The sequence below is a fragment of the Arvicanthis niloticus genome, chromosome 30 (genome assembly GCF_011762505.2).
Source record: "Arvicanthis niloticus isolate mArvNil1 chromosome 30, mArvNil1.pat.X, whole genome shotgun sequence".
NCBI lineage: Eukaryota > Metazoa > Chordata > Mammalia > Rodentia > Muridae > Arvicanthis > Arvicanthis niloticus.
In genome coordinates this window covers 5,570,180-5,595,948 of record NC_133438.1, presented here as the reverse complement: position 1 = coordinate 5,595,948, position 25,769 = coordinate 5,570,180, and the positions used below count along the sequence as shown (strand labels likewise).

Sequence of the window (25,769 nt, the reverse complement as noted above, 5' to 3'; positions counted from 1 at the left end):
TTACAGTCACTCACCATCATATCTAGTTTAAGGAGAACTGAAGATTTAACCCAGGGTTTCCTGAGGGCAAGACAAGCTGTACTCCCAGCCATGAACTCAACATCTCTTTAATGACAGTTGATGAGTCTCCTAGGCAATATGGAGATGTCAATCAACCCACACAGCCAGCCAGCCAGCCACATAATAACAACCCTGAAGAACTTAAGCAGATGCCTGGGGACACTTTATTTTGAGTTACAGATGGGCCACACTCCAGTGGCTCCTGGGCTCCACACAGTGGGACATGTCCTGGCAGGCTTACTTCCAGCGGCCTCCAACTCGACCCTTCCCAGCCCCCTTTCGGCTGTGGGAGAAGAAGGTGGTGTCAGGAAGAGGTTCTGATCCTCCAAGATAAGCTTAACACAGCAGTCTTTAAAATTCAGGAAGTCCACCAAATACCCACCCCCACCCAGAGGAAGTCAGGAGGAGAGGCCAGCAATGCTATTTCTTTTTTGCAGTAGTGGGCACTGAGTCAGGGCCTCTTCCAAGTTAAGTAAGTACTCTACCACTGAGCCACTCACTGGAATCCTCTCACTGGAGGATTCTAGGCAGGCGCTTTACCTCTGAGCCACACCTGGGTCCGTCACTGGGGATTCTAGGTAGTGGTTCTACCACTGAGCCACGACCCCACACACACACACTCACCCACACCCACCCCATTGAGTGTAGCTCTTTCAGATAATGCCCAGTAAGTGGTTGGTGGTCACATGGAAGCTGACTCTCTTGGGTTAGCTCACAGAGAACTCATGCAAATTTATGTGTAAGGGGCTTGAGGGTAAAAAAAAAAGGGTTGGTTAGCTAGAGGTAGTGACATGCAACAGGGCTCAGGGAGGCTGGAAGAGTACAAAAAAGGCTAAAAAAAAAAAAAGAAAAGAAAAGAAAAGAAAGTGAGAAGGAAGCATGGAGAAGCCTGGGCATCAGTGATCTCAGCCCTAAAGAGGATGAAACAGAAGGATTAGGAAATGTTTGAGGACAACCTGGGCCATATATATATATATATATATATATATATATATATATGTATATATATATACATACATATGTGTGTGTGTGTGTGTGTGTGTGTGTGTGTGTGTGTGTATGCCAGGTTTGATGTGTCTGTAATCCCTGTACTTGGAGGGTGGAGGCAGGCAAGTGTCAGGAGTTTAAGGGCAGTCTCAAAATACAAATGGAGTTCTAGGTCATTCAGGCTTACAGGAGACCTTGTCTTAATAAGAAGAAATAGAGAGGAGGAAAGCTGGCAGGAGAGAGAGGGACAAAGAGAGAGAGAAAAGAGAGGGGCCAGTGAGATGGGTTACCAGGTAAAGGTACTTGCAGACAAACCTAAGATCTAAGCTTTATTTCCAGGACCACAAGAAAGAACGAATAAACCGAGTCTTCCAAGACATCCTCTGAGTACACGCCGAATGTTGTATGGTGCACAATTGCCTGTATTTTTAGCTCCAGTGGATCCAAACCTTCTGGTCTCCGTAGGCACATACACCTATACATACACACACATGCACACACACACACACTCACACACATACAGTCACAGTCACACACACACAGTCACACACACTCATACACAAATGCACACCCATACACATACACACACATACACCCCACATACAGTCATACACATCCGCACATACATACACAAACACACATACACATGCACACACGTGTTTATGCAAACATGATGTAGAAAAATGATGTAAAATTGTAGAAGGAGGTGTTGATTCCCTAATTGGTTGTTGATTGTGTCAATTACGGAGGCAGAAGCCAATGGCTGGGTGAACGAAAAAAGGTGGGACCTCCAGGTCCCAGGAGGAAGAGAAGGGACACAGGGAAAGGGCATTCTAAAGAGGCTTTGGAATGAGGAGGAAGCTGTAGACATGTAGGTCCTGGGGCACCTAGAATTTGTAGCTTCTGTTGTGAACAGAGGCCAAGGAGGATGGCAGGAGCAAGTTGATAAGATTAGGGCAGGAAATTCTTCGACCAGCCATTGAGTTATCTAGCTAGTTTTAAAATAATAAAACTGTCTAATGTTTTCCATCCGGGGGGTTAAGGTGGGCAGAAGGAGGAGGAGGGCAGCCGGGGCAGTTGTTGGCTGCTTGGCAAAGCTAGCCGTGAGGGGGCTGGGGAGCAATGGCAGCTTCCAGGAAAAACAGCCAGCTGGCCACTGGATGAGCCTGGCAGCGGCTGATCTCAGAGCCTAGCAGGGAAAACGGGCAGGGCTCCCAAGAAGGTGGAACCGTGATTTTTTAAAATTACATGTAACATAATATAATATATACTCAGAAAGAAAAGTGATGGAGGGAGACAAAGAAGGAGGGAGACTGAAACCTGAGCTGATAAGGAAAAGCAAAAGATAAGGCCAATAACCCCAGCACTCCTGAGGCTAAATCCAGAGGATCAGTAGTTGAAGGCCAGCCTCAGCTACTTAGTATGTCTGGAGTATGTGAAACCTTGGCTTAAAAATAAATAAGCAGACCAACAAAAAAGCCAGGAGTGGTAAGTCTTGTCAACCATCCCAGCATTCCACTGATTTGAGCAAAAAGATCTGCTGACACGTTCAAAGCCAGCCAGGGCTACACAGTGAGTTCTAGGCCGGCCTGAACTATCAAGTAAGACTTTGTCTTGAAATAAACAAAGTAAACCCACAAGAACAGGTACAGATAGTTTGTCTCTGGAAGCAAAGACAGGAGATACCAAAAATGGCAGTGGTGTGCAGGAGCAGAGGGAGGGGGGAAGGGAGAGAAGGAGGGAACAGAGGGAGCCATAAGTGGAGGTTGGGAATGGCACTTACAATTTCTGGGCGTGGCTGATGCGGTTGTACAGCACGTTGATCTGTGGAGGAGGAAACCAAGCTAGGTAGATGATCAGCCGGACCCGCCTGACACACCTCTCACCCAGCCTGGGCCCCAGCAGAGGCAGGGAGGTCTCACCTCATATTTCTGTTGCTTCAATTTCTCCATCAGGTCAAATTTCTCTGATTCCAGCTGGTGGATCCATTCTGACAGCTCCTGGGCCTTCTCCCTGACAAGTCGAGAAGGACAGGGATGCAGCAAGACCCAGGCTGCGTTCTGGGTCCAGAGAGATTAGGACACCTACCCCAAGGCACGCAACAAGCCTCTTTGGGTTTGGTATAGTTGCTACACTCTTGCTAAGACTGCCCGCTGAAGGTTTTCAAATGTGTGGCCTCTTTCTGAAACGGAAGTTCCCAAATGGAAGTCTCCCAATGGAGTGAAGGAAATAATGGCTGCGAACCCCAGAGCGAAAGCCATTTGTTTTTTTATTTATTACTTACATAGCGCGCGCACGCGCGCGCGCGCGTGTGTGTGTGTGTGTGTAAAATTTTGGTTTCTGAGCCAAGATCTCATGTAAGCTAAGCCTGGCCTTCAACTCAACATACAGCAGAAGATGACCCTGAACTTATGATCCTCCCAGCGCCTCTCTGAATGCTGTAATTCCACCTCAATTCGGAAGGGGGCACTGTGGATGCCAGACACTACAGGCCATGTCAGCCATAGGGTAGCTTGCATCTGAGTGACATTTTGAACACAGAAAGCAACAGTGGCCTAGAAAACGAGTGCCGATTGCCTGAAGTAACCCAGCACTAAGGCTCAGATCCGGAGTATCGCCCAGGGAAGCCTTGTGAGAGCCGTCGGGCCCTACCGGAGCTGGTCCTCCCCCATGTAGTCGATGTTTAAGGGCTTTTTCCTCTCGGACAGGATCCTGAGTTTCATCTCCCGACCAGTCTGTCTCTTCCCACGCTTCTGTTCTGCCTGGAGGGGGAAGAATCCCAAGCCAGGGATGGAACCTGGAGGCTAAATCCACTCAGTGTCCTTCTATCAAAGCCAGTGCCTCCACCAGATGCAAGGAGTCTAACCTCAGACCTCCTCCCTTCCCCTTCAGACCCAGGGGTCCAGCCTCAGCCCTTTTCCCTCAGATCTAGGACTCCACACTACTGCACTCCTCCCTCAATCCAAAGATCTAGCCTCAACGTCCTCTTTCAGACCCAGGGGTCCAGCCTCCAGCTCTCTTCCTTTAGTGTCGGAGCCCCAGACTCCAGCCCTCCCTCCTCAGACCCAGGAATTCAAGCTCTATGCCTCCTCCCTCAAGCTTAAGAGTGCAAGCCCTGGTCTTCTTCCCTCACACCCGGGCACCTCCAGAAGGACATTGTGAACAGAAGAGGGACAGAGACAATCAGCAGGGTGTCTCCCTCACCTGCTTTGCCACATGCTATCTACAGTGACAGCTGCCCCTGAATGAGGTCCAGGCTTAGTCCTCCTCCTCAGGACCAGCCTGAAGCTTCCCTTCCCTCCTTCTTGTAAACGCAGATTTCCACAGGGCTAGACTCACCTTGACCAGGTAGCCCCCAAAGTGAGCCCCCATATTGGACAGAACCTTCTTCTTTTTGGCATCATCCTCTGCTCTCTTCTTCGCCTCCTCCTCCTCCTTCCTCATCTTCTCCTCCTGTGAGAGCAAAGGGGTTCACTCCATGTGACCCTACAGACTCGAGGGAGGAAGATCCTACCCTGAGTAGTTGATGGCTCTGCTCCACGATTAGGAAGTTGGAGCCATGGAGGGATTCAGTTCTTAATTTGGTATATAGTTCAGGCTAGCCTCAAATTTACAGAAATCCTCCTGCCTCAGCTTCTCCAGTGCTGGGATCATAGGTCTGAGCCCATCACACCCAGCAAAGTTCAGTCTTCGTGCTATGGTTTGAGTCTCTTAATCCAGCCATGCCTGAAGTTAGATCAGCAGTAGGCTTTTTATTTATATGGACTGCTCACCCTTCTGAGAACCACGGAGAGTATCAAACATGGGGAATAAAGTGTTCTATAGGGAAAGGACAGACACCTACCGCCAGCTTGGCCTGGCGTTCTCGCTCCTTTTCTGTTCTAAAGCGCTGTTGCTCAGCTCTCTCGGCGCGACGCCTCTCCTGGGGGTGTTAGGGGGAAGATTGGGGCAGAGGAGGGGGATTCTTGGAGGCTATCTCCTCCCACAAGTTATCCCTCCACCAGTAGGCAGAAAACAGAAGTATAGTTTCTTTTGTTTAATTTTCTTTTTTGAGACAGTCTCATATAGCCCAGGCTGGCCTCGAACTCATGGCAATTTTCCTGCCTCGGCCTCCAAAGTGCACGCCTGACAGAAATATATACTGGAGTGCACCCACCCAATGCCCCCACTGTTTCTCCCAGAGACCCCAAATCACTACATGGAAGGAGGGAAGGGGAGATGTACTGGAGGACCCCGCCTTGCCAGCTCACAATGCGGTCCTTTAGCGCAATGAGCTCCTCCTCCTCCTTTTTCCGCTGTTCAAAGTGCACGTCGATTAGCGTCTGCAGCTCCAGTAAATCTTTCTCCATGCGCTTCCGGTGGATGTCCTGAAGAGGGAGCCCGTGAGGCCGCTGGACAGGGCCCTAGAGCCTGCCCCATCCCAGCCCCAAGTGATGACTGACAGCCAGCTGGGATGGCTTTCAGCAGATGTCAGCAAAGCATTCCTTGCTAACAACAGGACACTGGGGGTAAATCCAGGCTTTTCAAGAAGGGAACAAAGATGAGCACTTGTCAGAAAGGGCTCAAGGCGCCAAGGATCCTGCAGCTGTGTCAGGGGTAGGACATCTGTCACTCACATCAAAGTCCACACGCTCCCCTTCTGGAATCTTCGGGGGAATCAAAGGAGGCACCACAGGACGGCTGTGAAATGGAGAGAGATCATCAACAGGGTGGCCTCCCTCACCTGCCTCACCACACGCTGTTCAAAATGATAGCCACCCCCACCCCCACCCCCAAGTCTGTGTGGAGACCACAGTCAGAGAAATATAGTTTGAATACTTTGAGTTTCATAAAACATGTAAGACTGTTTGTTTTGCCTGTTTTGACATACTTGTAAAAACTGGCAGGGCCTGATGGTACAATTCTGTTGTCCTAGCTACTTGGAAGTCTGAGGCAAGTTCAAGGCCTGCATGGTCTAGAGAGAATCTAAGGCCATCCCTGGAAACTTATGAGACACTGCCACAAAATAAAAAGTAACAACAAGACTGGGGATGAGATTCAGCAGTAGAAGACCTGCCAAGAACCCCCCAGTGAGGGGCTGGAGGCGTGGCTCAGTGGTAGTGCACTTAACTGGAATCCCCTAGTGAGGGGCTTGGGTGTGGCTCAGTGGTAGAGCATCTGCCTAGACTCCCTCAATCAGGGGCTGGGAGTGTGACTCGGGATGGAATACTTGTCTCGAACATAAGAGGCCATATATTCAATCCTCTGTGTAAGAAGCAGGTGGGATAGCTCAGCAAGCAAAAACCTACATGTCAAGCCTGATGATCTGAGTTCCATTCCCTGAAAGCCGCAAGGAAGAAAGAAAGAACTGACCCCTGTAAATCATCCTCTGAGCCCCACGCTTGCGCCACGCACACGCCTCTGTGATCAGGCACTCACACGCAAAATAAATAGCAAAGTCTTAAAGCTTAAAAGTACTGCCTTTTCTTTTGCACACACACACACACACACACACACACTGAGATACTTCACTTCCTTTTTAACCATTTTCTTTCTTTTGTGTGTATGTTTGAGGCTTTGCCTGCTGCCTGTGTAACATGTATGGCCAAGTGCCCTCAGACTAGAGGAGGAAGCCGGGATCCTGTGGAGCTGGAGTTACAGACGTTTGTGAGCCGCCGCGTGGATACTGGGAACTGAACCCAATCCCCTAGAAGAGCAGCAGGCAGTGCTCTTAACCACTGAGCCACCTCTCCAGGCCTGGGAATTTTATTTCAAGGGAAAGGATGGAGCCTGGGGTTCATGGGTGCTAAAGGCCGTGAACTTTGAAGACCGGTGTTCTTACTGTAGCTTACAGTTACCCGCTTGCTTCAATGCTGTGCTACTTACTGTTTGGCAGCAACAGTGTGCCGCTGTAACAGGAAAAACGTCTGCATGCGCAGGACACCTACAGTGTCTTTTAATAGCTATGATGTAAGATCAGCAAAACCCACAGATGCTGAACTTGGAATTACCAAGACTACTGTTCCGAGAACGCAGCAATACCGTGCCCGGCGAACACTCTTTCCCAAGACCCAAGTTAACAGAAACTTCCTGAATAATTCATGTGTCAGTACATTCCATGCCTTGGCAGGGCTCATCCACTTGGTGTCTCTACGGTCCATTTGTTGTCAATCCCAGAAATGGCCCTCACTTCCTGCATCCCTTCCCCAGTAGCTTTCAAACCTGGGACTTCTCTAATTGTGTTCCTTCCTCCGAGGGGCTCTAAGCCTCGGCCCTAACATCACCCCTCAGCCTCCTCTTAGCTCAGTCAGCTTCCACAGCCTACACTGACCTCCCTTAACCACACTCACGATGACCTGGTTCTGCATCCAGAGTGACTTTTATATATAACCACCAACTTTGTGTGTAAGAAATGGCTTTCGTTGCCCACAATGTACCCAATGCCTCCTTCAACTAGCAAGGTTTCTATTGAGAGGATTCAGGTTATCACCTCCCTCAGGAAGTCTTCCTTGATTAGCCTTGACCTGGCACAGAGCCCCCTTGCATGGTGTTCTAGAACCTAGGCTCTTAGTTTTATATCTGACCTGTTTCACAATGTAGAAAGGTCCTGAACTTCTTGCTTTAAGAATTAAGGTTGGCTGTATCAAGCCCTCTTTTCTCTGCCTTTGGGTATCCTGTCTCTCTTGGTGGAGGAGCATGAAAGGATAGGTTTGTAACCACACCCACCCTGTAGCACCTCACCTGGGTTTGGGGCGCTCTTCTTCTGGTGGCAACGGGAGAAGACAAAAAGGTAATTAGCAACAGTTGGGTAGAGAGAGGCTGGCACCCCAAGAGGAAACCCAGGGGCAACCTGAGAGCCCAGAGCTGGGGGAAAGACATTAGGGGAGGGAAGGGAAGTTGAGGTGGAGAAAAGGGGGGTAAAGGGGTCACTCGCATCACATATACATTCTCCACTGGTGTGGGGACATCCCTTCCCAGACCTCTGAAAGCCCAAGGGACCAAACCCGTGGATTATCTACAGTTATATCTACCCCTGTATCCTGCCTCCCCCATCCTTCTCAGCATTGGAAGGGGCTCTGTTGCTTCTCTTCATTCAGGGACCCCAGACCTCTGTCCCCAGCCCCCTGCTCCCTTAGGACACAGACCCCCCCACCACACTTCTTGCTGGTACCCTAAAATTCAAGCTCCTCAGCTCAGGCCTGTGATCTTATCACGTGAGAGGCTGAGGCAGGAGAATTTCTATGAGTTCAAGGCCAACCTTGAACTACAGGTGGAGACCATCTCAAAAACAGAAAACTAAATAAAATAACCAAACTGAGCATGGTGGTAAACACCTGTAATCCCAGCATTCAAGAGGCTGAGGCGGGAAGGTTACAAGTTTTGAGATCAGCCTGGGCTACGTGAGACCCTGTCTCAAAAACAAACAAAACATAAACTAAAAGTTCAAGCCCCAACCTTCGAATGTATATAGCGGAGAAATACAACATACAGGGTCAAGGGGCCAAAAGGAGAGGAGATGGGTCACCTCTCCGCCAACACTCAACTTTCTAGTAAGCATTCTTCCAAGATTGGAACGAAGGCTTGCACACAGCTCCCTTTAAGGAAGGGAAAAGGGTTAAAAACTCGCAAGGCAATTTCCCTTCACGACCACCAGAGGGCGCAGGACCCTAGGTGCTTAAAGGATTAGCCTGGGCCGGACCGGTTTTCCAGGAGCTAATCCGGTGATGGTGGATTGCCGACCCGATGATGTCGGGGTCTCCAGACACCCCGAATCAATTCCAGGAAGCGAAGAAGCTATGGTTACCTCGCTCTGCCACCGGCTCCGGCTCCTCGGGGGCTGGGAGGGGCAGGAGGAGAAGCGAGGATTGGGAGGGAAGTGCAGGGAGGAGCAGCCACACAGGAGCGTGGAGGGGTGGGAAGAGAAGCGAGATGCTGTTAAAGAGTGGACCCAGGATCCTCCAGCCCAACACATCATCCCTCCCCCCCGACCCCCACCCCAAGCCTTAGGAAGAGACCTGTGGGATTCAAGCCTCACCTTCCTCCTCCTCCACTGCTTCCTCATCTGGAAGGAGTGGGAACACACAAAGAAAACGTTAAGAACTCTGGAGCATCGAATGAATGTGTACCAGAGACTCAAAGATTAGCCTCAGCCCTCCCCACTCAGACCCAGGAGCTCAGGCCTCAGCCCTCCTCCCTCAGATCTAGGGTCAGCCCTCCTCCCTCAGATCTAGGGTCCAAGATGACTCTCTGCCCATCAGCAAATATAACAGGGGGGCATTTCCAGTTGCTACCAGGGGTTTGCTGAGAGCGGTTTCAGAACACCTCATGCCTACCCCGCCACCAAAGTGGGGCTGGACTGTTCCATGAGCCAGCTTCCTCCAAGACAGGACTCCAGAGGGCTTACTCTACCCTTTAGGCCGGCCCACTGCCCACTCACCTTCTGCCTGTTCCCTAGAGACATGAACAAGGAGAGAGGAGGGAAGAGAGGACAGTTAGACACCTTGGGATAGGATGGTCTCTCCACATTGCAAGCCCCCAAGCCCCCAGACTGCATTGCTTACTCCTCATATTCTTGTTCTTCGGTGTCTGACATCCTGGAGTGACCTGCAGACCAGAGAGAGGAGGCTGAGTGAGATGGGTCCTCAAGGAAAAGGGCTGGTGCCTGGACTCCTGAGTCTGAGGGAGGGATGATGGGGTCTGGACTCTTGGGTTAGGGAAGGCTGGCGCCCAGCCCAGCCCAGCCCACGGAGGCCAGGCCCCAGTCCCACACGGAACAGCCTACCCTGCCTCCTTCACCACAGCTGTCTTCTTTTGTCCTGTGACAGGTCCATGAAAACCTGATCCCAGGACGGATTAGGAGGTACTGGAAAAGGGACAAGATTTGAAGACAATAGCTGCCCCACCCCTGGTGCTATTTTGGGGGAATGTCACAGACAGAGAAACAGAGGACATTTCCCAATAAGGAGTGGGAGAAGTGGGGCTCCCCCACCCCACTCCCATTGCCCCCTCCTACCACAGCCCCTCTGTTTGCCTAGGATTCCTCCCCTTTCACCTACATTTCCCAAAGGGATGGGTGTATCAAGAGCAGCTTCATCTTGGGCCCCTAAAACCAGTAGCTCCCCCCTCCAAATTCTGCTTCTCTAGGCCTGAAGGTCCCCAGGTTGAGATCTTCAAAGCTCAATCCCCACAGATCTGAGTTCCAAACCCTATGGCCCTGTTACATGAGACCAAGAAGTCTTAGCGTCTCTAGATTGGGTGCCCAATTCATACTAGTACGAGTCTGGGTGTGTGTCCATGCGCTTACATATCTAAACCCCGCAGACTTGGGGGGTGGTGGAGCTGGAGGGTGGTATTGAGACAGGGTCTCATATAACCCAAGCTAGCCTTAAATTCACTATGTAGCTGAGGATAACCTTGAATTCCTGATTCTTCTGCCTCCCAGTATATCAGATACAGCCTGCACCTGTCTGGACCCCAGGGATAAGATCCTCAAATAAAACTTGACAACCAAACTCAGAGGTCTCTTTTAGGATACCCCGAATAACAGTGCCACTGCAAGACAGGACCTTGCTGTTTTTCAGGCTGGCCCTGAACTCAAAATCCTCTGCCTCAACCTCTTAAGCACTGGAACTCCTGGCCTGTACCACTGAGATCTCAGGCCCTAAGCCCTCCCCAGTTCCTCATACCTCCTACGTCCCAAAGCCTAATTCATGGGGGCATCTGCCCTTCTGCAATTTCCCCAGCCTCTGAAACCCCCAACGTTTTGTTTGGTTCTGCTTTGTTTTGGGACAGTGTTACTATGTAGCCCTAACTGGCAAGAACTCTCTTTGTAAACCCGGCTAGACTTAAACTCATAGAGGTTCACCCAGCTCTGCCTTCAGAACGCTTCCTCCACCATGTGAAGAAGAGCACCCCCCAGATTACATAACCCCCAGATTCTACCCCTCCACCCTTTCCACCCCAAGTCTCCCCCAAAGACTCAGGCTTAGCTCAGTCGCTGCTGCCCTATAATCCCAACTCCCGGGAGGCAGGAGGATTGCAAACTCAAAGCCAGCCTGGGCTACAGAATGAGTCTCTGTCTCAAAGGAGGAGGAAGAGGAAGAGGAAGAGAGGAAGAAGAGGAGGAGAGAGGAAGAGGAGATTCTGTCCTCATTGTTACACCTGGTCCCCATTCCCCAAAGACATCAGTGTGAAGAACTCAGAGCCCGGTTACCGGTTACCTAAGGCTGGGTCCACAGATGCTGTAGAGGAGTCTGAGGCTTCTGAGGACAGTGACGTACCCCCTGGGTTTATAGCTAGATGCTGAGCCCCGCCCCAGGTTGGAGGAGAGGGCGAGGATTCCGATGTTCTGACCATCCCCCCTCCTCAGAGCCCTGCTCTGCCCCCCCTCCATCCAGTTTTGGGGTCCAACACCTGTCATCTGCTTTAGAATCCCTGTTGGATTTTCATCAGCAAACACCCTAGGGTCCAGGCTACGTCAGGGCACCCCTCAAACTCTCTTAGAGCACCCAGTGCTTTCGAGTCCCCAAGATTGGAAACAGTACAGGAAAAGGGGGCTTAATGACAAAGGGGGGGATGTCTTAAGTGAGGCTTCCTTCTACCTCTGTGTGGCTTTTCTCAACCTCCTCTAATGGCCTCTGTCTCTGGCCTCCATCTGTATATTCTGTGTCTTTTCCCATCTGCCCCCATTCCTCCATATCTCCCCTCTCTGTCTCTGTCCAACTGTCTCCCCCCCCCTCCACCCCCACTCCTTTGTCCACCACCAAAATTCCACCATGGTGACAACAGGCAGCTAAAGCTGGGAAGCAGGTGTGGGGAGGAGGGAGGGGATGGGGTGTCAGGCTAGAGAGCCCTCACCATGCCAGCCCCTCCTCTTCCCAACCCTCACTGATCTTTTTTAGTATCCTCCCACCACCAACCCCCACTCCCAGTCAAGCCGTGACCTTGAACTCTAGGGAAGCCAGTGCCTGCAAAGCAAGCTTCCTTCCCCCTGTTCGTTTGTGTTTCTGTGGGTTCCCCTCTGGGGTTTGGACTCTTTTTGGTATCTCTTCTTTCTTCTCTCTCTTCTCTCTTTCCTCTCTCCTCTCTCCTCCTCTCTCCTCTCTCCTCTCTCCTCTCTCCTCTGTCTGTCTGTCTGAACTACTGTGAAATTCTACATAGTTTTTGTTTTCTTTTGTTGGTGGTGGGGTAAACTATTTGAAATGAAAGATGCCCCACATAGCAGGTCTCCTGTAGCCCACGCTAGCCTAAAGCTAGCCTTAACTCATTATATAACTAAGGATGACCTTCAACTCCTGATCCTCCAGCCTCCACCTTCCAGTGGTGAGATTGATACAGTTTCTCCATAATTTTGTCCTTGTGTGCTTCTGGGGGTATGTCTGTAAGCTGTGTTTCAGTATCATGTGAGCTCTGCCTCTCTGTGTCTGGGCCATATGTCTCTCTTTCTCAATCCTTCTGCCTGTCTTTATGTCTGCCTCCTTTCTCTCTCTCTCTCTCTCTCTCTCTCTCTCTCTCTCTCTCTCCTTTTCTCTTCTCTCTTTCACTTTCTATTTCTGTAGGGGGATTTGTGGTTATTGGTTGGGTGGTTGGGTGGTTATAGTTGGTTGGTTTTGTTGAGTTTGTTTTTTTGTTGTTGTTGTTGGTTTTTTTGTTTTTGTTTTTGTTTTTTTTTTTTTTTTTTTGGTGTTTTGGGGGGTTTTTTTTTTTGTTTTTTTTTTTTTAGACAGGATCTCACTATGGCTGTCCAGGAATCCAGTATGGAGACCAGCCTAGCTTTGAACTCACAGAGATCCAGCTGCCTCTGCCTCTCAGGTGCTGGGAGCAAAAGTGTGTGCCACCACGCCTGACTTACTTTTCTATTTCTGTCTCTTACAGGATCCCCATCATCTGTCTGCCTCACTGTGAATATATCCGTGTTTCTATTTTTCTTTTCTTGGCGCTCTAAAAAAATTTATTTTTAACAAAATAATTGTAATTGTATAGTAGTAGATAGTTTGCTTGTCTGAGCAGGAGCCAGAAGAGGACATAGGATCTCTTGGCACTAGAGTTACAGACATTTTTGAGTTGCTTTGTGGGTGTTGGGAATCAAACCTGGATCCTCTAGAAAAAACAACCAGTTCTTTTAATCCCAAGGCCAACTCTGGGGCCACTTGCACATCTGTCCTTGGGTTTGGCATGCCCTCTGTAGAAGAGACTAGCCCATGTGAGAAACCATGTTAGAGACTTGTCTGTGACCACACCCCATATGGCTCTGGGGAACACCAACCCTCAGTTACCCTTCTCAAGTGCCCCAGGGTAGCAGACACACAGTCACTTCCAGTTCGGAGAGGTTTATTCCTCAGGTACACCGTTCTGAGCACAGGATGCGAGCCATGGGCTCAGCCCTCAAACTTTTTCTTACGGCCTTCCATCCCACTTAGTGCGTCGATATTCTTGCGCCAGTCTCCCACCTCCCGGTTTTCCTGGAGGTGGAAGGTCAGAGGTCAAGGACTCTTTCTGGTCTCTATCCCCTGAATACCCTCTATCTGCCCTTTAGCTTGCTAGACCATTCTGTGCTGGAAGCCTATCTATGAATCTGGTTCTAGAGTGCTTCCTGTCCCCTCAAACAACCTGGCAAACTTCCTGTTAATCACTTCTCTTCTCCCCGTGTACCCCCACTCACCCCCACGCACTTCCGGTCTCCCCCATGAACTTCCTGTCTCCTCCAAGCATTTCCTGTCTCTCTCAAGCACCTTCAGTGTCGTGTCTTCAGTACTTCTGCCCCTCACTACTACTTCCTCTCTCCCAATGCACTGTCTTCCGACTTCTTGAGTTCCCTTTATCAGTAGTTTCTCACTAGAACCCCAAGTGCGTCTGCTCTCTGCCCGGACCGTATGCCCACTCAGACTTTCCCAAGCATGCTCCTTCTCACCCTAGCCCACACTCACCTTCTCAATGTCCTCCTTCTTCACCTGCTTCAGGTGGGCCCTCAGGTCCAAGGATTCCTTGGCTCGGGTCCCCAGCAGCGCCTGCATCATGGCATCCGCAGAGATCCTCACTCTTCGGAGGGTGGGCCTCTTAAACTTGCCACGCAGGTCATAGATCTTCTGGGTCAGATCTGCAATCTGGGGAGGACCATATGGGCATGGAGACCCCGTCTTCCTGCTGCTTTCTTCCTGAATATCTCTTAACAAAAACAATCCCCCCCCCCCCTTATCGCTATCTTGCTCTCAGTAGCTAAGTTTCCTCCTTTCTTTCAGCTCTGGCTCCAGATTAAAGCCTCCAATCTGCAACTTTGTGTTCTTCATGATACTCCCAGCCCCATCAATCAAAGCTTCTAACACGACTCAACCCAACTATATGCACGTCATTATTCTCTGTGCCAGAGCTCAACTCAGGGCTCAACTTCTACAGACCTGTTTGTGTCACCCAGGCTTTGCCTTGCATGTGTTGTCTGAGGAGACAGCTTCCTTTGCCACAGTGTACCCATGCCACTGCCTGCTTTCTGCTTAGAGTTATCTCAAGCACAAACAAACATCCATAGCCCTCAGCCTGAAGCTACAGCCTGGAGATCTCAGTCTACTGTGAAGGCGCCCAGACTTCCCCAGGCTTCCCACCTCCGTGATGTTCTTGGTGACTTTGGCTTCCACATCGTATCTCTCTTCATCCACTTTGTCCACACGAGCGTGAAGCTGCCGACATAAGTCCTGATAAAGGAACCGTGGGTGTTGAGAGGGAGGCTGGAGACTGGGTTCCTTCATCTGAGAGAGGAGACCTCTGGGTCTGACGAAGGAGGCCTAGGCCCTGGACCCCTGAGTTTGAGAGAGGAGTGCTGGGCTCTGGACTCCTGAGTCTGAGGAAGGAGGGGATGAAAGGAAGCTGACACTGGAATTTGCACTCCAGGGAACTTAAAGAATTGGCCAGGAGCCAAGAATTCTGAGACTTTGCAGATAAAGGCTGGAGAAATACACTGGGCTTTGAAGTTGTAGGACTGAATGTTTGAGATAAGGATTGCAGGTCCCCGGCAGAACTGGAGATGGTGCTTGTGCTCCTGATACCCAAGGGATGCCAGGCCAGAGATGAGGAACCTCGGGTCCCAGGCTCATCAAACTGATACCTGAAGCTCTTCAAAGCCCAGCCCATCCAACTCCAAAGGCTGGCACCGAGTGCTCAGAACGCGCCCCTTCTCTCCACGGCGCTCTTCTGCCTCACGCTCCATCTCCTGCTTTGCAATCTGCAGCATCAGAGTCTGCGGGATGATTGGAGAAGACAACAGAGTCCCCGAAAGTATAAAAATAACAAATTTCCCCCCATCTTCCAGAGAGACAGAATATCCGAACATCCAAGTTTGTGTCTTTTATTCAAAAACTGCGCGCGCGCGAGTGCGTGTGTGTGTGTGTGTGTGTGCGCGCGCGCGCGCGCGTGCGTAGGAGGTCTGACACATTCCGAAACGAAACCACTCCCCCAAAGTTCCGCCCACCAAGGCTCATCCCTCCGAGCGCATCGTCACCTTCAACTGAAGTTTTCTGGAGGCGGAGATCTTAGATTTTTTCTGCCAGGGTGATATGGAGAAAGGTCAGTGTGAGGTCCCAAAGTGGACACGGGGCGGGGCTGCAAGTCACCACCACCCACCCGAGTCTATACCCATTCGGGTCACCCATTCTTCAACCAGAACGGCGAGTCGACTGGAAGCCACGTTCCTCCGTTTCATCCGTCCATCTTTGTCTCTGGCTAGACTTGCGCAGTGCCTGCTACCCACTGCTCACCATCATGCTCACGCCTAAGCCTTGCTGTAGGCAGAGGAGTTCCTTCCACCAACCCCAGCCTGCGCCTTTCTGAAACTCTGCCCCACCCATCGGGCTCCGCCCATCACCAAAGCACTACCACCCCTTTCCAAGGCCTTGGTGCCGCCCCTTACTGGGTCCCAGAGGATTCTGAACCCAGAAGCCCCGTCCTCTAGGGCCCCTCCCCACCTTGGCGTGTGGTTCGGTGGCATAGGCTCGGTAGTTGGCAGAGGAGCGGCGTCGGACAGGAGCAGGCGCGGGCTGGGGTTCAATTGAAGCAGGCTACATTACTACTCAAACCTACCCGGGTGTCCAGTTCTTCCCGGATCCCTCACCTCTAGCGGCAGGTTCCACTGCCCACCGGTCCCCAGCCCTCTCTCTACAGCACCCACTCTGGGCCAAGGGTTCCCTACCCCACTTCTTAGCTCACAGCGCTCACCGCATCGCTGCTCCTGAAGGAAGAGAAACCATGAAGAGGAAATCATTGATGGTGGTCCCCCTGAGGCTGAGGCTATCCCCTCCACTCCCTCGAACCCCAAGAATCTGATTCCCAAATTCTTACCTCATTTCTACAGAAATCCAACCACCCTTGCCTCCTACCATTTCAGGACAAGTATCCAACCTAGTTGCACCCTCACGTGGCCCCCGAAGACTGACTGTGTGCCTCTCTGCCTGTTTCTTGGGGTCTCTAGTCCGAAGTTACCAAGATTCACATACTCGTCCGCCATGCTGATCTCCAAAGGCAGAGAACGGGATCGGATCGGAGATTCCTGGAGGGTCCTGGAAGGGTGTCCCCGGTGACCTTGGAGGTCTCTAGAGGTTGGGTTCCCTCTGGGCTGTTCAAGCCTCACTGAGGACACTGAGATAAGGGGCGAGGACAAAGACTAAATATACTGCTGTCTCCTCCCCTGCCCATGCCCAGGATGAGAGATAACCAGCTGCGAGGGAGCCGTGTGCAAAGCTCCAGTTGGATCCACCAAGGTGCCCGGGATCTACACCCCTCCTCATTCTGACTCTGGCGCCCCAACTCCCTTCTCCCTCAGACTCTGGAAACCCCGGGAGCAAGGTCCCTCTTCTCTCAAATCCAAGAGTCCAGACTTCAGCTTCCCGTGTTCATACCCAGAAAGCCAGCCTTCTTTCCTCACACCTAGGCCCCTCAACTGTAGTCTTTCTGAGACCTAGACTGTCCTTTCTCTCCTCCATGTTTCTATGTTTCAGTGTCCCTAGCATGTTTAGTTTAAAGGTTCATGTGTAGGACCCTAGATCCTCAGCCTGCACCGCTGTGAAATTCAGCAAAGTCCACTTGGAAACCCACAATCGGGGCCCATCCCCCCTGCTCCTACCCCCTTCTTGACACTGGAGACCGACTGAGGACAGGACACACAGAGGTGACCCTGCGCTCTTTATTTGAACCACATTCAAGGGAGGATATGTCCTTGTCCCTCCCAAGAGTAGCAAGAAAGGCCCGAGACAAAAGAGAGGATCTGGAGCCCAGGGTTGTACCTCCAGCCTGTGATTCAAGATAAGTCTCGGGTAACAATCTTGGAACCCCCCCCCCCCAAAAAAAAAGAGTAGAGCTGAGAGTTCCAGGAAAGGAATTTGAAATTCTAGTTATATCACTGGGGTTGAGAAGGAGCACAGAGCATTCCAGAGGTGGGCTGAGCTGGTGTCAATCCCGGGGCCTGCTTCAGCTGTTCAAGGTGGGATACTGGGTCCCTGGGGTTCATGTTACATGTTTTGGAGGTGCATCCACCGAGGACATTGCCAGAGCTTCCTGGTGTGGGCTTATCACTTCCAGAGGAGGGGCCAGATTTGCTTCGGGAGGGGTGATTGCTTCTAGAGGCAGGGCTAGCTCAGCCTGGGGTGGGCTAATTGCTTCTGGAGGCAGGGCCTGGTCAGCCTGGGCTGGGCTCATCGATTCTAGAGATGAGGTCTGTTCAGCCTGGGGTGGGCTCATCGCCTCTAGAGAAGGGACCTGGTCAGCCTGGGGTGGGTTCATCAATTCTGCGGGAGAGGCCAGGACCTTGGAGGGCTCGGGTCCGGATTCTACAGCTGCGTCTTCGCCATCCGGAGTAGAGTCCCCTAACTTGTAGAAGCGCGCAAAGATCTCCGAGGGTTTGGTTCCGGTATGAGGGGCGAACCCAGCCGCCCGCGCTAGCTCCACAACACGGTCAGAGAACGACTTCAGCTCCTTGGGCCGTAGGTCCACCAAGTACCTATTTTGGGAAACTGTGTGTGAGGAGACCTGGCTTTTGGCCCAGCTGGGGCCTTCCCACAACCAGTCCTCTGGCTCACCGAGCTAATTCCACAACCAGGTTCCCTCCGGGGGCCACGCAAGCTCCGAGCTCAGGGCTGAGTAGATGGACCATCCTGAGGAGAGAAAGGGCTAGGAGCTGAGATACACGGGTGGGGGCGAAGGCCCAGAGCAGGATGGAGACTGCGAAGCTAAAGATCCTGACAAAGAGAAAACTGGAACCCAATTCTAGGTCTTTATGAGTACATCTGCGTCCCACTTACCCACAGGACACATAGAGGAGCTGGAACCGACCCTGGTAGCAAGTCTTGTGGTGGAGAGTCTGCGAAGAATCGAGAGGCAGAAAGTGGATAGTGAAGGGTTCTTGAGCAGGCACTGAAAGAGAAGGGAAGAAGGAGGTCAGTTCTGGGGCTGAAGAGCTGGCTCAGCTGCTAAGAGGGCTCGACACCCTTTCAGAGACACTGAGTTTGGCACCCAGAACCCAAATGAGACAGCTTACACCAACCACCTCTAACTCTAGTTTCTGGGGAAATGACGCCCTCTAGTGGCTTCCCAGTGCAGCTACATGTGTGCTTGTACACTTTTTTTTTTTTTTTTTTTTTTTTAAAGACAGGGTTTCTCCATAGCCTTGGCTGTCTTGGAACTCCCTCTGTAGACCAGGTTGGCCTCGAACTCAGAGATCCGCCTGCCTCTGCCTTTGCCTGTCAGGTGTTGGGATTAAAGGTGTGCAGCACCACAGCCCGGCTATGCATATGAATCTTGAGAGAGAGTCAAAGAGATGCACAAGTGACAAAGAATATTGGAGTTAACACTCCTTGTCCTCTACTTTTGTTTCGTTCTGAGTCAGGCTCTCATCTTGTAGCTGAAGATGTCTGGAACTGCGACCCAAACCAGGGGTTTCCTCCTGCCTCAGCCTTCTGAGCTGCGGTGACAGCTTTTTGGGCCTTTTCTTTAAAATGATTTTTTTTTTTTTTTTTTTTTTTTTTTTTTTTGGGTGATGGTGTGTGCCACAGTATGTGTGTGAAGGTCGGGCATGCAACTTTTACTGGCTCAGCTCTTTCTTTCTGCCCACCATTACTTGGATCCCAGGGATCGAACTTGAGCTGCAAGGCCCTGACAGCAAGCACTTCTCCTTGCTAAGCTATCTTGTCGCCCTTCCATGTCTTTCTCCCTTTTTTATCCTTTTGCTGAGCTGGATTGCTGCAAATCTGTGGAGGTGGGCCCACGAGCAGACACCCATTTTACAGACAGGAAAGAAAGTGGATGGTCCCTTGAATAAGGGGACACCTAGGGAGAGATGAGTTAAGGAATGGAATAGAAAGAGGGACAGTCAGAATCCATTTAGGGAAAGTGTGTAGGGGGGGAATCTGGACGGTTCCCTCTATAGAGGGCTGAGAATTCCACCGGTGGTATCAGGGTTTAGGAAAGGGAGAAAAAGAGATAAAAAGAGAATGACCATCAGCAAGAGAGCAACTGCCCAGGTGTTCCAAACCAGCTCTGTCAAAGAAAAAAAAAAAAAAACAAAACAGTGTTTATCTGAAGTTTGCAGCTGCTAGCTGCCCACCATCTGGCTTGGGCGACTCGGTCTCCTTCACGTTCCCCTGGATGGCTCTCGGGCCCCTCCAGGCGGCCACTTCTCGGAACAGCTCTGTAACATTGTGCTGAGTGATCTCGCTTGCAGTCTGCCCAGGAGAAAGGGGGAGGGGCCCAAAGTTAGGCTAGGAACATTAGGGGTAGGTAGGGGCGGGGCTTACTGTGTACAAGTGACCGCTAGCCCCAAAATTGAATTCCTTGTTACTTTTCTAGGGCTGGATTTAGGACTTAGTAAGAGGGCTGGATCATAGCTCTCCAAGATAGGGGCCAAGACGTTGGGGACAGAGCCTGTTACTTGGATGGAGACACTGGACCAAAATAAGGAGTGGAGTTCAAAAAAGCGTTGGCCCTACTTGGCAGGAAAGGCAGGCTTGAAAGGCAGAGAGCAGGACTTGTCTGCTGGCCCTAACCCTAGACCCACAGAGCCCACACCTTGACCGGTTGTCCATTACTCGTTCGTAAGAGGCTCTGGTCGTCTGCCTCGATGCCAAAAGCCACAAAGGGCCCCGTGGCGATGTCCCCCCAGTATCCGCGCGCAGCTACGCGTTCCCCACGCTGGAAAAAAAAGAAAAAAGAAAAACAAGGACATGAGATCGAAAGTGAGGTCTAAATTGTAGACCTTTACTGGTAGATACCTAAAATACGCAGACCAGGCCTAGAAGTAGATACGTACGTGGCTCAGGAGGCGACCCGACGCCAGAGTCCTGTTGGGCACGTGGTAAGCACTCAAGTCTCTGAGTTCAAAGGCAACACCTATGTCCCGCCAGCGTCGGAATTCCTGGAAATGGATGACTTGGGCCTGAAGTAGAGGATAAGAAAGAAGGTCCTGATTAATTCAGTATAGAAACCCCAACCTTATATCTATAGGGATTCCTCCAACTTCAGACTCCAAGGTCCAGCCCCAGTCCTCCTTCCTCAAACCTAGGTAGGAGTCTAGACCCCAGTCCTCTCCCCTCATATCTGGGGGCAAAGTTCCAGCCCTCTTCCTTCCCTCTGGGCTCAGATGCTGGCCACCCGCTCCAAAGCTCCCTCACCCCTCGATCATGCAGCTTCATGCGCAGGTCCCAGTCGGCAACACCACGCCGGGCATCGTAGCGGGAACCCAGGTAGTGGCGCAACCTCGAGTCCCAAAGGCGAGTCATGGGGAAAACTTCCGGTCCCTTCTCCCCACCTGACCAGAAGCGGAACACGGCCTCCAGGGCATCCCGCTCGCGGAACTGCAGAGCCAGGGAAACATGGAGAGAGCCAGAGATGCAATGAGGGCTCCCCTCCATCCCATTAGGTGGGAATGATTATGGGGTGGAAAAAGGAGACACGGAAAGCAAAGTCTCCTCTGACCCTAGGCCACCGTAGTGGGAGTCACAGAGGTAGAACTGGGGATCCCAGACCCCAGCCTGCTCCAGCTCCTCAATTCCTCTGAACTGCTCATTTCCATTCTCCCCGCAGCCACCCAAATTTCAAGCAATGTTCCCCCTCATCTCCCCCTAACAAAAGTAGGCAGCTGTGGCACCTTCTCTCCCCCAGCCACCCCCCAACAAAACTGGGCAGCTGTGGCACCCTCTCCCCTGCCCCCAACAAAGCTGGGCAGCTGTGGCACCTTGAGCTCCCGAAGGCTAAGCCAGGGTAGTTGCTCCTCCAGGCGATCAGGCTCCGGGACCAGATTAGCCAGGTGGCTAGCCTGGGCTCGCAGGAAGGCTGCTACAGCGGGTCGCAGCAGCGCGTTCCCCCACAGCTCCAGGAAGGTCTCACTCCTCTCTGGCGGGAGGTGGGAAGGATGAAAGGGAGCAAGACTTGGCAAACTGCACCAATTCAGGACTGCCACCACCACCCAGCACTGCTGATCGAAGCTGGGACTTCCCAAAAGCCAGGCAAGCTGACATACATCCCCAAGCCTCTTCTTAAAAATGTATTTTTGGGCTAGAGAGATGGCTCAGCGGTTAAGAGCACTCACTGACTACTCTTCCTGGCTTCAGTTCCTAGCAACCACGGGGTGGCTCACAATCATCTGTAATGGGATCCGATGCCCTCTTCTGGTGTGTGTCTGGTGTGCGACAGCTACAGTGTGCTCACATACATAAAGTAAATCTTTAAAAAATATTTTAAATAAACTTTATTCATTGTGTGTGTGTGCGCGTGAGCGCGCGCGCTCCTGAGTGTACATCTGTGCACTACGTGCAAGGCCTTCCAGAGGTCAGAAAAGGGTGACACAGTCCTGGGGCACAATAAAACTTTATCTGAAAGCAAAACAAAACCAAATCAAAACACCCAAACTCCACAGTAAGGAGGAAATAATTTAATATTGTAAGATCGTTTTTTATTTTTGTCTTTTTCATTTGGTATTAAAGATGAAACCCACTGGGGGGGCGTGGCACACACCTTTAATCCCAGCTTTTGGGAGGCAGAAGCAGGCGGATTGCTGAGTTTTGAGGCCAGCCTGGTCTACAGAAAAAGTTCCAGAACAGTGAGGACTACACAGAGAAACCCTGTCTCAAAAAAAACAAGCAAAAGGGATGAAACCGAAGGGACTTCCATGTGCTTGGTAAGCATTCTACCAAATTTTGTGTGTGTGTGTGTGTGTGTGTTTGTAGCCTGAGAAAAGAGGATCCCCAAAAGTTCAAGCCAGCCTGAACTACAACAATACATCTCTGTCTTAACTTCCCAGTGCCTCTTAACCCTAAAAAATTTATTCAGATGTTCTAAGCTGAACTAAGTTGTGGGACCTGGGGGCTGGGGGTCAAGGGGTAAAAGGTGCCTGCAATCAAGTTTGACGATGAACTGAGATTGAACTTTGAAATAAAGTGGTGGAAGGAGAGAGCTGAGCTGGTGTTATAAGTCAAACACTACACAGTTTTCTGTAGACTCCTCACATGGATCCTATTGGTATGGGATGGCAAGATGGCTCTGTGAGTAAGGATGCCTTCTGCCAAGCCTAAGGACCTATCCTTGAGACTCATACAGTAGGAGAGAACCAACTCCTGTGAGTTGTCCTCCGAACTCCACTTGTAATCTGTGGCATGCACATGCGCTCACTAAATAAATACATATTAAGGCCCACATCAGTGGAGGACCTTTTAGGACCTGTGTTTTGCAAAGGATGAAAAGACCTAAGAGCTCTTTGTCTTGCCCTTCACACTTTATTTAACGTGTATTTCTATTATAACACGTGTGGGTATCAGACGGTGACTTTCAGAAGTCAGTTCTCTTATCCCACCAAGTGAGGCCCAGGGATCAAACCCAGATCACCAAGCTTGATAGCAGGAACCTCTACCAGACGCTCAATTTCCACAGACTCTGTTTGGTTGGTTTTTTAAATGGCCACAGAACCTAAAACTCTATGTAGCTAATGACAATCTAAATTTCTGAGCCTCCTAGCTACCTCCCTAGTGCTGTGACTACCTGTGCCACCACACCAGGGGCTCTGTGCACACTGGCATTCTACTAACTGAGCTACATCTCCAACGCTTTATTTATTTTCTATTTTTGAGACAGGGTTTCACTATGAGCCCTGGCTGACCTGGATCTCACTATGTAGACCAGACTGGCCTTGAACTCCTTGAGATCCACCTGCCTCTGCCTCCTGAGTGCTCGGGTTAAAAGTGTGCACTATCAGCTCCATCGCATCTCCAAAAATTTAAACCACACCATTGGAAGGTCAGTGTCTTTGGGGGTGGGGGGAAGCCTTGCGTTTGAATGCTAGAGTCTTCTGTTTCTTATTTATTCATTCATTCATTCATTCATTCATTCAGAGACAGGGTTTCTCTGTGTAGCCCTGGCTGTCCTGGAACTTGCTCTGTAGACCAGGTTGGCCTTGAACTCAGAGATCCACCTGCCTCTGTCTTCCGAGTGTTACCCCCACTCCCACCCCCCGGCTGAATGCCAGAGTCTTAAGCAACTGACCTTGGAGCCCCATCTTCTCAGGCTCCTGTAGGGCTAGACTGAAGAACAGCATGTGTCTGGCCACCGCTTCCAGATTATTCTCCAGCACATAAAACTGGAGTGACAGACAGGAGAGTTCTGCAGATCTAGGAGCCCAGAACACCAGCTTCCCCCACACCCCTGTATGGAGACAGAACCCAACCAGGGACCTCGCACAAGCTACAGCAGCACTGCACCACTGAACCACATGGCCAGCACTTTCCCCCCATTTTCCTTTCAAGTGAGGCAAGGTCTCACTGGGTTGCCCTTGAACTCTCTGTTGCCCAGGAAGGCCTTGAACTTGTGATGCTTCTCCTGCCTCAGCCTCCAGAGCAGTTGTGATTACAGGCTTCAACCACTAGATCTAGCTTGCCAGGCCCCTCTCTAGATTCCAGATCAGCCCCTCACACCACTCCTGGAGATCTGATTCTTGGGCTCTCAATCTTACTGAATCCCAGGGGCCTCAAACCCCAGGACCTTACTTCCCTCGGACATGGGATCTAACATTCCTAGTTTCCACCACCTCAGATCCCACAGCCTAACCTCTATGACCTGGAAGCTTTTATCCTAATCCTCTCTTCTCTCAAGGGCTCAGAAATCTGGCTCCTCACTCAGGTCATTCTGCCTCATCCACGACCCCAGAATCCCAACTCACATTGAACCTCCTGCGAGGCCAGAGCGCCGCCCTGGCCAGCGTCCGCAGCATGTGTCTCCCATCCACAGAACCTAACAGCAGGGCATCCAGCTCTGGGACCTTGCGCTCTGTATCCGACTGTGAATCTGGGTCTACAGGAGGACCTGGCAAGACGATAGTGAGCAAGGGACTGGTGCTCTTGTCTCCTAAAGCTACCTTTAGAAGTTATGAATCTACCAGGCTTGGTAACCCAAGGCTGGGTTCCAAAAACATAGATACCTTTGCCTTATAAAACTCAATATAATCAAAATATTTTGGGGGGGGGTACCCCTCTCCCAAAGGCATTTAATTTAGGAGACGTTGGCATATACACCCCATCAGCATCCTCTACCACTGGCACAAGTGCTGTGGGCTGTATGCACAGTCCACAGTTGGGTTTGGAAAGGCACCTCTGTCTAAGACCGTGTGTGGTCCTAGGGTAGACTCACTTTCAGCCTGTAGGTCCAGCGCTGGGGACAGACCCCACCAGGACACAGAGCCGAAGCCGGCGCCGGAGCCCGCAGGCGTGGTCATCGCTCTGTGGGACAGGAATCCTGGGAATTTCACATTTGTCCATCCCATCCCTTTCTTGCTGCCCCTCACTTCTTGCCCCTTCACCTCCACTTTATTTCCCTCACCTTTATCCTTCCGAATATCCGTACGTGACCCTTCTCCCGCAGGGTCCTGAGCTGAGCTCCTGAAAGCCAACACAACTGTCTCCTAGAGGCTTCGCCCACTCTGAGTCATCATCCAATGGGAGCAGGTGGTTTTGCATTTGTTGCTATCAACTGACCAATGAACGTGAAAAGGTACCGCTCACTACGAACTTTTGACCAATAGAAGCTCCGAGAGATGGCTGCCGTGCGGTCCGGAACTGGACGCCGAACGAGGTTGTCATAACGACAGCCTGGCCAGGGTCCTGCTTTCTGGATCTGTCCAGATTTCTAGGAAAGGGAGGACCAAGCTTGCTGCTTCAAATTATATCCGAACTGAACGAAATATTTTTCCCGTTTTCTCTTCCACCCATCCTTGCTGCCTGCCTTCCTTCCTTTCTTCTCTCTTCCTTTTTTTCTTACCTCCTTCTCTTCCTCCTTCCTCCCCCTCCTCTTCGTCCTCCTCTCCTCCCACTCCTCCTTCGCTCCCTCCTCTCTTCCCTCATCCCGTCTTCTCTCTCCCCCTCCCCCTCCTCTTCTTTTTGAGTCAGGGTCCATCTGTATTCGAGTTACTCAGAACTTGCAGCAGTCCTCCTGAGTTCTTGTTTAAGGTTTGTGAGCCACCACTTCTGGCTTTTAATGAAATCTCTATAAATCCAAATTATACCAGGAAGCCCAGACGTGCCTTCAGATCTCTGCTTTGTTCTTTTGTTTTTGTTTCCTTCACACCTGGGCTCTGTCTGGACACAGGTCTCACCAGGTGGAAAACCGGACTTTGCTCCGTAGATTTTCAAGAATATGTGATCAGGCTGCTACCACAGTCATTACTCAGTAATATATCTTTAACCGGCACCGTGGCACAGACCTGTAATACCAGCATTCTGAAGTGGGAA

The 25,769-nt window shown here is 51.0% G+C and overlaps 3 protein-coding genes across 8 annotated transcripts; all 3 read right to left on the bottom strand.

Annotated features, from left to right (window-relative positions):
• Positions 1 to 201: 201 nt before the first annotated feature.
• On the bottom strand, positions 202 to 11,358 carry Tnnt1 (troponin T1, slow skeletal type). 4 transcript variants are annotated; one of them, XM_076927702.1, is made up of 14 exons: positions 11,247 to 11,358; positions 9,588 to 9,630; positions 9,464 to 9,477; positions 9,062 to 9,088; positions 8,831 to 8,863; positions 7,768 to 7,789; positions 5,664 to 5,727; positions 5,298 to 5,414; positions 4,892 to 4,969; positions 4,387 to 4,500; positions 3,700 to 3,809; positions 2,970 to 3,060; positions 2,831 to 2,871; positions 202 to 343 (listed from the first exon to the last, which is right to left on the bottom strand). In XM_076927702.1, exons 2-14 carry the CDS (start codon positions 9,617 to 9,619, stop codon positions 298 to 300), a joined length of 789 nt encoding a protein of 262 aa, XP_076783817.1. In that variant the 5' UTR covers positions 9,620 to 9,630; positions 11,247 to 11,358; the 3' UTR covers positions 202 to 297. The 4 variants fall into 4 exon arrangements, with proteins under 4 accessions (XP_076783817.1, XP_076783818.1, XP_076783819.1 ...); XM_076927703.1 differs by having other exon boundaries at positions 7,768 to 7,786; XM_076927704.1 differs by lacking the exon at positions 8,831 to 8,863.
• Positions 11,359 to 13,339: 1,981 nt separating this feature from the next.
• On the bottom strand, positions 13,340 to 16,644 carry Tnni3 (troponin I3, cardiac type). Of its 2 annotated transcripts, none has more exons than XM_076927706.1 (8): positions 16,506 to 16,644; positions 16,219 to 16,240; positions 15,978 to 16,049; positions 15,515 to 15,556; positions 15,122 to 15,253; positions 14,622 to 14,711; positions 13,953 to 14,129; positions 13,340 to 13,487 (listed from the first exon to the last, which is right to left on the bottom strand). In XM_076927706.1, the coding sequence occupies exons 1-8, from the start codon at positions 16,514 to 16,516 to the stop codon at positions 13,404 to 13,406; spliced, it is 630 nt and encodes a 209-aa protein (XP_076783821.1). In that variant the 5' UTR covers positions 16,517 to 16,644; the 3' UTR covers positions 13,340 to 13,403. The 2 variants fall into 2 exon arrangements, with proteins under 2 accessions (XP_076783821.1, XP_076783822.1); XM_076927707.1 differs by having other exon boundaries at positions 16,228 to 16,240.
• On the bottom strand, positions 15,978 to 24,977 carry Dnaaf3 (dynein axonemal assembly factor 3). 2 transcript variants are annotated; one of them, XM_076927700.1, is made up of 14 exons: positions 24,862 to 24,977; positions 24,673 to 24,761; positions 24,206 to 24,348; positions 23,533 to 23,626; positions 21,233 to 21,390; positions 20,670 to 20,852; positions 20,309 to 20,434; positions 20,068 to 20,190; positions 19,607 to 19,724; positions 18,306 to 18,417; positions 18,084 to 18,158; positions 16,506 to 18,004; positions 16,202 to 16,240; positions 15,978 to 16,049 (listed from the first exon to the last, which is right to left on the bottom strand). In XM_076927700.1, the coding sequence occupies exons 2-12, from the start codon at positions 24,755 to 24,757 to the stop codon at positions 17,512 to 17,514; spliced, it is 1,710 nt and encodes a 569-aa protein (XP_076783815.1). In that variant the 5' UTR covers positions 24,758 to 24,761; positions 24,862 to 24,977; the 3' UTR covers positions 15,978 to 16,049; positions 16,202 to 16,240; positions 16,506 to 17,511. The 2 variants fall into 2 exon arrangements, with proteins under 2 accessions (XP_076783815.1, XP_076783816.1); XM_076927701.1 differs by having other exon boundaries at positions 24,673 to 24,777; positions 24,862 to 24,948.
• Between the last annotated feature and the right edge of the window lie 792 nt (positions 24,978 to 25,769).

What these genes read in the sequence shown, in the direction of transcription:
- Tnni3 (XM_076927706.1), bottom strand. An exon ending in CCACCGAACCACACGCCAAG is followed by an intron (nt 15,557 to 15,977) that starts GTGGGGAGGGGC and finishes TCACCCTGGCAG; the next exon opens with AAAAAATCTAAGATCTCCGC. An exon ending in TGGGCTTTGAAGAGCTTCAG is followed by an intron (nt 14,712 to 15,121) that starts GTATCAGTTTGA and finishes TTCCTTTATCAG; the next exon opens with GACTTATGTCGGCAGCTTCA.
- Tnnt1 (XM_076927702.1), bottom strand. Translation starts at nt 9,619, where the DNA reads ATGTCAGACACCGAAGAACAAGAATATGAGGA. An exon ending in AGCAGTGGAGGAGGAGGAAG is followed by an intron (nt 8,864 to 9,061) that starts GTGAGGCTTGAA and finishes TGCCCCTCCCAG; the next exon opens with CCCCCGAGGAGCCGGAGCCG. An exon ending in ATGGGGGAGGACCAGCTCCG is followed by an intron (nt 3,061 to 3,699) that starts GTAGGGCCCGAC and finishes TCGACTTGTCAG; the next exon opens with GGAGAAGGCCCAGGAGCTGT.
- Dnaaf3 (XM_076927700.1), bottom strand. Translation starts at nt 24,757, where the DNA reads ATGACCACGCCTGCGGGCTCCGGCGCCGGCTTCGGCTCTGTGTCCTGG. An exon ending in TGAAGCTGCATGATCGAGGG is followed by an intron (nt 20,435 to 20,669) that starts GTGAGGGAGCTT and finishes CCTCTACTTCAG; the next exon opens with GCCCAAGTCATCCATTTCCA. An exon ending in CGGGTCGCCTCCTGAGCCAC is followed by an intron (nt 20,191 to 20,308) that starts GTACGTATCTAC and finishes TTTTTTTTCCAG; the next exon opens with CGTGGGGAACGCGTAGCTGC.